The 10571-nt window shown below is 32.9% G+C and overlaps 1 protein-coding gene across 1 annotated transcript; it reads right to left on the bottom strand.

Moving 5' to 3' along the window:
- Window positions 1-4607: 4607 nt before the first annotated feature.
- Window positions 4608-6529, bottom strand: LOC133829067 (uncharacterized). Its single transcript, XM_062259014.1, has 6 exons — window positions 6237-6529; window positions 5934-6031; window positions 5528-5812; window positions 5270-5438; window positions 5097-5178; window positions 4608-5009 (listed from the first exon to the last, which is right to left on the bottom strand). Exons 1-6 carry the CDS (start codon window positions 6263-6265, stop codon window positions 4812-4814), a joined length of 861 nt encoding a protein of 286 aa, XP_062114998.1. The 5' UTR covers window positions 6266-6529; the 3' UTR covers window positions 4608-4811.
- Between the last annotated feature and the right edge of the window lie 4042 nt (window positions 6530-10571).

Here is a 10571-nt window from a genome sequence, read left to right as displayed (position 1 = left end):
TTATATACCTAAAATCTAAAGTAATTACAAAAATACTTTCAACTAAATTATTTACACAAATAATGGTGCCACGCCAGCATATCATACCGGATTTTGAAGAAAAAAAATTGGGAAATCCCGCTTCTTGAAATTTTTTGTTTTTTCGAGGTTGTAAAAAGTTACATTTTGGTTGCTTACAATGCAGATAAGATACCAATTGGGCACTTTTTTTTATTAAGAGCTTTATTTTTATATTATATTATTTTAGCATCTTTTGGTTCCTTCCAAAACTTATTTGTAGACATCTTAATATACTAATTAGTTATTTTTAGGTTATATTATGATATCTTATTATTTAAGATACATTTTGGTAACCTTCAAACTTATTTCAGAAACTAATGAGTTGATATATAGTATAATAAGTTACCATATAGTTTATTAATAAAAATTAATTTAGTATACTACATAGTAACTTTTAATAGATTTTTTTAGTTACTCATGTAACTTACATGTTTTATTATTTAAGCTACTTTTACATTAAATTCAAGTCTACTTTAGAAACTAATTAGTTATCTTATAGTATAAGAAGTTACTCCTATAATTCCAAGTTACCATGAATAACTTATTAGAAAATTATATTATTTAGTATACTGCATAATTAATTTTAAAAGCTACATTTTCGTTGCTTTTAAAATCATTTAAGATATCAATTAGTTACATTTTGATATATGACTAAATCTTTTGGTATGCCACAAATTTAAAGTAACCAACAAACTTAGTGAGTTACCCAAAATAGTTTTCCTATGTTCTCTTTAAAAGTTTTCAAACAATATCCTAAAAAATTAATTTTAAAAAAGTTACTCAAAATATTTCTAAAATATCCTTAAATTTGTTATGATATCTTTTAAACGTAAATTAAGAATATAAATTTTGGTATATTAAATTATGTTTAAATTTAAAATTTAGTTACTTTTTAGTTAATAAAATATAAAAAAGAAATTAAAAAGTTGTTTTTTTATTTTGGTTATCTTTTCCGACAATGACGAAAAAATATATGTTTCTCACATGTTAAAATGATCACGTTGAAGAGTAAGTCACGGTAGAACCACTTTTGAGCCCAACTGATTAATAGTGTCGCCGAAAAAAAAATTTGAAATTAAGAAATGAGAGAAAAAGAGCAATGTTAAAAAATATAAAAAAATAAAAGAGTGGTAGGTGGAAACCTTTTTTCTTTCTTTTTTATATTGTTTGTTACATAAACTTGTTGAAGTCTTGTCGAAAAAAATGGTATAATGATATTTAAATACGGCATAAATAAATGATAATATTGTAAATAAAATAGTACACATGAATATTGTAAACAAAATACAAAAAATCGTACTATTTGTAAATTTTCCAAAATATAAACTCTTTATAGAGATGAACATCATCCAAAATAATCTGAAAATAAATGTTGGAGCCACTTTAGACAATGAATAAATTGACCCAAACCCTATTTTGACGTCGTAAACAAATGTGTATGCGAGATAATCTAAAGGGTAAATAGTAATTGGGGTCCTCAAGTTTTACTACTTGTATCACTTAGGTCTCCAACCTTTTTTTTGTAGCAATTAAATCTCCAACTTTTATATTTTGGCTCACATAGGTCCCCTAATGTTATATTTTATTAAATAAAACCTAATTTATAACGGTAAAGTGAGATTCTTAACCAAAAAAATGTAGTACCCATTTACTTTTCCTTTTTAACCAAATTAATTAATTAATTATAGCCAAACATACTATTTTGATAAATTAACATAAATATTATTATCAAATATTAAAAAAAATCTATTATACCTCTAAAATATTTAATATTACTTATATATTAATTAGTTTATTATTTTTAATAAAAAGATGGGCTTATATCTTTTTAGACCCTGTGTTTTGTCTCATTACTTGTTTGGACCTTGTGTTTTGACAAATTATTTTTTGGACCTTATGTTTTGTAAAATGATTAAAATAGAACCCTAAACTCAATTTTGATGAAGAAAAAAATTGAATATAACAACACAGTTTTAAGCAAAATGATTTTATTTTTGTTCTGAATTGTTAATTTGGTAAATTATTTGTAATTTTAGTTAAGAAAACATTGACCAAAATTGGGTTTAGGGTTCTATTTTAACTATTTTACAAAACATAGGGTCCAAAAAATAATTTATCAAAACACATGGTTCAAAAAGGTATAAACCTTAAAAAGATTTACATACTTTAAATTTTAGAAACATTAAATTTATTAAGGGTCTTTATCTATAAAATCATTTTTTTCTCACTACACACGTTTCTATTTAAAGTGGAAATTATTTTTAACAATTTATGAAGAGTTTAAATAGAAGTGTTTGCAATGGGAAGAAAACGATGTTATATATAGCAACACCCTTAATAAATTTCATACTTCTAAAATTTAAAATATGTAATATATATATCATTTTTGTTAAAATTTCATCTTACTATTATAAATTAGAATTTTTTGATAAAATATAACTTTGATGACCTATGTAAGCTTAAAAGTAAATATTAGGAATCTAATTGCTACAAAATAAATGTTAGGACCTAAGTGATACAAGTGCTAAAGCTTGGGAACCCAAGTACTATTTCCCCTATTCTAAAACATGAAAGGTTCCATTACTAATAATTTACCAAAGTTGCAAATCATGCTGAAAAGATAACCTTTAATATAAACCTTATTAATTGGACTTTTATGCTCGATTTTTTACTTAAAGAAAACAAATCATATGGTGCTAATCTCGTCCTCGTTCTTTTCTACTAATAGCAATATCAAGTATACTATGAATATTATTAAAAAAGAAAAAAGTATACTAAGAATAAATAAAACATTTTATGATTCCTATATAACTAGAGGAAATATATCAAAGTTTTATGTTTAGAAAGTATGATTGATTTAAATATGATTGAATAATTTGTATAATATGATTTTTTCATGGAAATTATATTGATAAAATTATTCTAATAATCTAAATAATTCTCATAGTATGAAAAGATTTAATCTTGTTGAAAAAACTTACGAATTGTTATAATTATCCAATCCTCCATCTTTGCATTTCAATAATAAGAAAAAAAGTTTACAACTTTGTATCTAACTTGTTTTCTCCTAATTTTTAATTGACAAACTATTAACTCAATTATTGTTTTATATATATTGTATTTCTTAATCCAATCCAATTTCACATTTCAAACATAACTCAAAAGTCAAAATATAGAATAGGGGTCCTTAAACTCCATTTACGGAGAATAAAAATCATTAGCTGAACCACTTAGAAGCTGGAGGGGGCCATGGCCTCCCCCAAATTTTGGAATTTTTTTTAATATATATATAATGCATAAATTATGTCAAAATTATATTTTTGTCTTCTATATTTAATATTTATTTGCTTGCCCCATATTGGTGTTCAAACTTCAAACAGCTACTACATCACTGAGAATCTCAGTGATTTAGTGTGAATTTTCCTTTCCTAGTGACACATTTCACGGTCTTATTAGCTACCTGTAATAGTACCAATAAGGTTCCCTTGACGTATAGGGCCATCATCAACCCTGTATGTAGTAACATAATCATGTCTGCTGGGGTCTCGTTGTACGACCTTTTGAATTGGTTTATAATGTTTGTCCATAATTGTTTTTGCTGATAAGATCGATTAGCAGACAATAATTTGTCATCACATGTTTTCCCATGATTTTTGGTTGTTATATGTAAAATCTAATGCTGTTCCATCAACTAGTCTTTTCGAATTATCGATCTATCATTGAGGCATTTTTTTTCTAATTTGAATGATCTCTTAATAGTTGGTATAATAATTTAAGGCCATAATAATGATCATTGGTTGTCATTCATGGATATTTGTTTGTGTTTGTCATCTGGGAAAGTTAACTAAATTGCCACTAGTATCTAGATTAGCATTTCCTTAAGAGATTGAACCTAGCTTGTTATTTTAAGTCATGTTTGGCACAGATAAAAAGTTGATATATTTGCCCTGTTAATTTGAAAATGCATAAAGGATATTGAGGAATCAAACATAATAAGGGTTAATGTCAACAAAGATGAGATGAAAAACAAAACAGGACTATTAGCCAATTTAGAGCCAAGACCCTTAAAAATAACTATACAGAGAGGAGAACTTGCTTATCTAATTCCTGACACTTGCATATCCTATAAGCAGAACTAGTAAGAGCAATTAAACTAAGTCAGCCATCAAAGAAATTTAAATCAACATATCATTCTCAGCTATAAGTAATGAAAAATGTGGACGACTACTTGCCAATAAATTTGAAGCCTTTGTCATGCAATAATAGGCTATCAAAATCATCCATACACTGCATGCATGAATAAGGTGCTTAGATGGAGAGGGTGTACAAAAATTGCCCAAAATTTAGGGGCTTTCACCATAAAGCTGGACTTAAAAGTACGATATATGTATTTTTTGTGCTCTAATATATGTGTTAATTTTATTGCTTTTATTCCATCAAATACCATATATATAATACAACCATAGCACTTGTGTCAGTGGAGAAGTACATTGTATTTCTTCTCTAATTTGATGCAACTTATATTGAAATCCATATTGTCATAAACGTTTTGTTATTGAATATGGTTGTATATATTTATATATATGATACGATTTTTCTTTCTTGAGTAAATATTAACATGTTAAAGATACAGTATATAAGTTAAAGCATAGATAAATATACATGTTCTGGTTAGGAAACAGTTAAATTAATTGCAGCTTCATCTTTTGTGTTTTCCCACAAAGGCAAAGTTCATTGAGTTCCACTCCCTATCAACAAGTGAAGCAGAAATATCTGACAGGAACTTTTCCTCCTGATTTTATCTTCCTTGCCTTGTCTTTCACTGAAAGCTCTTCATTTTTTCTTTTCTCTTCCAATTGTGCCCTTGCTCCTCCAGCTATCTTTTCTATTCTTGATACCTTGTTCTGGTAATGTTGTATGTTTTGTGTTCTTTTCTGCTCCAATAAACTCTGCAATTTCCATATGTAAAGTGCCTTTTTGTCATTCCATTAAAAAAAAAGTCTCAATCAATACAACTATTAGTGTTTTAAGTCAACCTTTCTCTTTTCCATCTTAACCTTGGCTTGCATCTTTCTCTCATTTTCCCAAGAAAGAATGGCATATTTTGTCTTCTCATACCTGAAAGTTACATGATCACAACACAATCTTAAAGTTGACATAGCTATATTATTTGCTCAAGTGATTGGAACAAAAAAGTAGCATTGTTCACCTTTCTTGAACTCTTTTCATCTGAGCTATCTCCCAAGTGTCCGGTTTCCTTTCCATGCCTTTGCTACTCGGTGACATTTCTTTCTGTGTATGGCTTGATGGTGTGCCCGGCGAAGCCCTCTGAGATACCTTATGTTCTAGGCTAACTGACCTTTTCCTTGGAGCTTCACCTATGCAATACAAAGAATGTTTATATCCTCAGCAACATCTTTTCTCATGGAAAAAGCTTGAGATAATACTATGCAAGCATAGGAAATACCAGCACTTTTAGCTTCCTTGTTTGAGAATAGCCTGGTTGCTTTGCTGGAACTTGGCAATTCTGCTGTGAACTCGCTCTTTCTGCTCTTATTTGCCCCGGTCCTCGAGGTGTCAAGAGATTCCTTCTTCCTTCTCTGGTGTTGAAGTTCAACTTGGTCAATTGATTGAACAGCAAAGGCAGCAGCTGCAACTGCTGTAGCAAAATCAATATCTTTTTCGCTGTAATCCTGATTCATTTTGCTTGAAAAGTACTGCCTCTCCAATGTCCTTCGCGGCAATTCTTTTTCTACAAAAATTTCATCATGACATGACATGAAAATCTTGCAAAAGTAAATTGATGGCATATTGACAGGGTAATTGATCTCAATGGTGTTCCAATATGGTAGCATAGTATTTAATATAACTACCTTCTTTAAGAGACTTAGTTAGTTGAAAGGAAGGAGGTTCTCCTCTTATGCCCTTAGATTTTTCCTGCTTTTCTGGTCCAGGACCTGAAAATTTCCCTCTGGGACAGAAAATACTTGAATAAAAATTTGATAACAAAAAGTTTGTAGTCCAAATTCTCAAGCTGCCCTGATAAATATTTTGCAATGGTTACCATTTCTTTCTCCAGTTCCTTATAACTAACAAAAACCAAAAAAAAAATGCTTAATACAAAACTACTAACCGTCTAAGAGTCTAACTAAGTCTGTGTTGGGATTCAAATGTACCTCTTTTGCTTAAGTAGTAAATTGTCCATTACCCAAAAACAATAATAACCTTTGCTGAAGAGTTTTGCCTTGGCTTTCCTGCTCTTTTCCAGAGAAAAAGAAGTAATGTTTGGTTCTGAGGAAAAGTAGAAGTGTGGACTGTTGATGACTTGATGTTGTTGATATTGGTTTGGGATTGTGAACAGGAGAGAGGAAGAAGCAAAGTAAAATGCTTTGCACACTGTTACATAGAGAAGCAAAGGATTTTTCTCTCTTTTCAGCACATAGCCCTGAAAACAAGTTGTTTCCCCTTTTCCACTATAAACTATTACTATACTTGTCACCTTTTCAATTGTGAAACACAACTTTAGATTTCCCCCCATTTAGGTGGATTGTTCTTTAAGTTTTTTCAAATGGGAATTGGAAGCTTGATAAAAGTGGATTCATAAGATTCTCATGTTGCTATCATTGTTTTATTCCTTGATTCTCTTGGAAATTAGGGTGTTATATCTTTCATGTAATGGATTCTGTCGACCTACTTTACACTAAGCTACTTTTGTGTAACCCAAACCCAAACCCCGCTGAATTGGGATTTTGGTAAAGTTTTTGATAGAATTGTGTGACAAAAGTTTGAACATTTATGGGAACCTTATTGGTAAGTAATACTAATTATGTAAAGTTCATACTTTGTGCTGGAAAGTTTATACTTTGTGTAACATTTTTTTATTATTTTGAAGCGTGAAGAATGTTGTTACTTTCATACCCCAAATACTATAAGCAGTTTTATAAAAATAGTTCCAACATCCTAAGTGCGGAAAAAAAACTATAGTTAAATTGAGGAAATGGTTATTATCTAATTCTATGGTTAATATATAGACTATTTTCACTTTTTGAAAGAAAAAAAAAAATTCTCTCTAACCTTTTGAATAAAATATTTTTTCAAAAATAGAATGCAAAAAAAAAAAAAATCCCTTTTTAAAAATAATTTTTTTTTTAAATTACGTCTTATTTTAACAAAATGCTTTTTTAATATCTTATAAAATATTAAAAGAAAAAACAAATTCAAGCAAATAAAAAGGTACTATTATATTATTATAACTAATTTTAATTAAAATTTGTAAAATTCTTTTTGGCTAAACTTTAATTTAGAGAAAATATTTTAAAATGTTTAAAGAAAATTAGTAGCATATATCCATATTGATTTTCGGATTTAATTATCAATATTTTCAGCTGATTTTGTAATGTGAAAATATATTTAAGTGTGAATATATTTGTTGCCTTATTTATCACAAATAATCAATTTTTGGTAAAAATATATTTTGCAAATATCTTGAGATTATTTTTAGGGATTATGTTTGTTCTGGAATAAAGAAGGTGTCGAAAATGAACATTCTCAAAAGAAATGACCATGTTCATTCTGGCAGATAAAATTGATTACGTTGCTGACTCATCAGTTTCATTTTCCGTCGACACAGAATTCATCTGGCTAACTGATTTCCTAAATCAAAGGAATTCGCAAATTGATTTTAAAGATACCAGAAAATGATGGCCTTGGACGATTTCTCTGCCTATAAATATCTTGCCAAGGCCTTTGGAAATTTCATCTCTTCCATTTTGAATATTTGTAAACATTATGTTATTTTGAAGAGTGTCTTTATTTGTAGAGATTAAGTTTGTTCACCTTAATCTTTGTGAGAGTGTTGAGTGTACTTGTTGATATCTATCTAGTCTACTGTAAACAGATAGTGTCTATTGTGAACGTGTTCATAAGGATCTTCGGGAGAGGATTCTATCTAAGCCTCACTTCGAGAGGAAGTGTGCACTCGCTATTCTTTGAAAGGAGTTCAAGAGAATCAGTGTTTCATCAAATCAGATTCGTAGAGAAGAGTACAACAAGATTGCGACAATAGTTTAAGAGGAGTCTTACATTGTTTAAGTCAATGCTTTTTGTTGACTGCGTTTTTAGCCAACGATGTGAGAACGTCAAATACGACAAGCCTTCAAGAGAAATAAAAACGACACAGACGGTTTAATGAACAAAAAGTAAATAACACAAGAGATTTTATAGTGGTTCAGCCCCGATTGTCGGTAATAGCCTACTCCACTTAGAGTTATGATTTATAGATCTGTACTCAAGATCAGATGGACTGAGCCAACTGAGTTTCTTCAGTACAGATTGCAAAAATACAAGAATTCTCTCTCTAGAATACTCAGACCCAACTTTCTCTCTCTAGAATACACAGTCCCAATTTTCTCTCTCTAGAAAGAAGAAGCAGAAGAAGAGCCCTCTCTCATCCCATAAGCTCCCTATTTATAGGCTTGGGATCCTCAACTGATATCCCCTTATGATAGGGATATTTTATTATATTTATTACATTTAAACATTCAAAATTCGAAATGTAACAAACCCCCTATTTGTGGGAAGAATGAGAGATTCCCGCGTATGTTGTTGAAGCTGTCTCTAGGAATCTTGACTTAGTCTCCTCTAGCTAGTTGATCCACCTCCTACTGACCACTCATGCAAGTGTTGGTCGGACGTGCATGGTGGTAGGACATATTTTCGTGGGTTGAACGTGCATGGTGGTAGGACATGCACTTCTCTCCTCTAACATGGCACTCTCCTCTAGCATGCCATGTTCCTCCTTGAACCAATCTCCTTGGCTTCTCCTCGGACCAAGGTGGTTTGAGGCAACCTCCTTGGCACCTCACCTTGGACAACATTGAGGCAACCTCCTTGGCACCTCACCTTGGACAACATTGAGGCAACCTCCTTTAGCATCTCCCAAACACGTCCGATCGAACATTGTATAGGCCCTCCTTATCAAAATCTAAGTCTCCATTCTCTTGCATGAGACTCCTCCTCCTTAGCTCTCCTAGAATGCATTCTCCTTAGCCTCCTAGGATGCATTCTCCAATTTTTGGGTATAACATTTGCCCCCCAAGTTTATTGTACGATTTCCCTCGTATGATAAACTTTTCTTCTAGCAAAATATTCTTGAGATCATTCAAAAGCTTCTATCCGGTTGATAACTTTCCCGTAAACTCCCATGACAGAACTTGTCTTGTGACTTCTTCAAACTCTATTTTCTTGATACAATGAAAACATAAGCCCCTTTGTATATGTTGCAAAATCATCATAGTATAGAGACAGGTTGTTGAATATCCTCGATTTGGTTGCGCTAGGATTAGGATTTTTTTTTTTTTTTTTTTTTAGCATTGTGATCCGATCGGATGCTAGGACTAGGGCCCTCGAACAAGATTGTCCGATCGGACACATGCATTAGGCTCCTTGGATATGCTCGGCCTGCACCATGCAAAACATGGTCTCCTTGGATGTGATCCGACCGGATGCAGGCACTCTCCTCGGGTATGGGTCCAAGGCAATCACTTTGGCTCTCCTTGGACATGTCCGAGCCACATACCTTGGAAGCTCAAACTAAGGTCCGATCGGACTTTTTGTGGCTTCTCCTTGGACCATGTGATCTGAGCCAATCTCCTTGAAGCTCACCTCGGATAGGTCCGAGCCAAGCACTAGCCTCCTTCATCTATGTCCGATCGGACCTCGTGCGACCTCGGCCAAAATCTACGTCCATCTTTCTAGGCATGCATGGGACCTCTCCTCGGACTAGGGGCCGAGCCCATCGCTTGAGGTGCCAAGGACCTATGTCCGATCGGACACTTCTTGGCTCCTCGGACACAAGACTACTTAGACTCATCTTGGCTCATCGGATGCATGGGCTGCTCGGACTAACACAGCCGCTCGGATGAGTGTCCAACCGGATGCATATATCCTTAGACACAAGGCATGCACTCTTCAGGCAAGGGCCATCTACTCGGACGCACATGGGTTCTTGAACACTTATCAATGTGGTCCGATCGGACCTGAACACTCTTCTTGGCATCTCCAACTATGTCCGATCGGACATTACATATCCTTGGCCAAAAACTAAGTCTATCATTTGTGTATGCATGGTACCCTCTCCTCGGACTTGGTCCGAGCCAACCATTTGGGACACATGCATGGTCCTCCTCGGACATGTCCGATCGGAGCTATTCAACATGGTCTGATCGGAGCTATTCAACATGGTCCGATCGGAGATATTCAACATGGCTTTCATGACCTTTCCTTGAACCAAGGTCCAACCCAATGACTTGGCTTCTCCTCGGACATGGTCCGAGCCAAGCGTTTGAATCCTCCAACTAAGGTCCGATCGGACCTTGTGGCCTCTTCTTGGCCAAGGTCTAAGTCTATTCTCTTGGCATGCATGTGCTAGGGTCCGAGCCATGCCTTCCTTGGCTTTCCTTGGACTAGGTCCGACCGGACACTTCTTGCCTTCTCTTGGTCGGATGTAGCAC

Source organism: Humulus lupulus, chromosome 4, assembly GCF_963169125.1.
Source record: "Humulus lupulus chromosome 4, drHumLupu1.1, whole genome shotgun sequence".
NCBI classification, from domain to species: domain Eukaryota; kingdom Viridiplantae; phylum Streptophyta; class Magnoliopsida; order Rosales; family Cannabaceae; genus Humulus; species Humulus lupulus.
The sequence above is the reverse complement of the archived record's forward strand: the minus strand, read 5'-3'. Positions and strand labels throughout refer to the sequence as shown.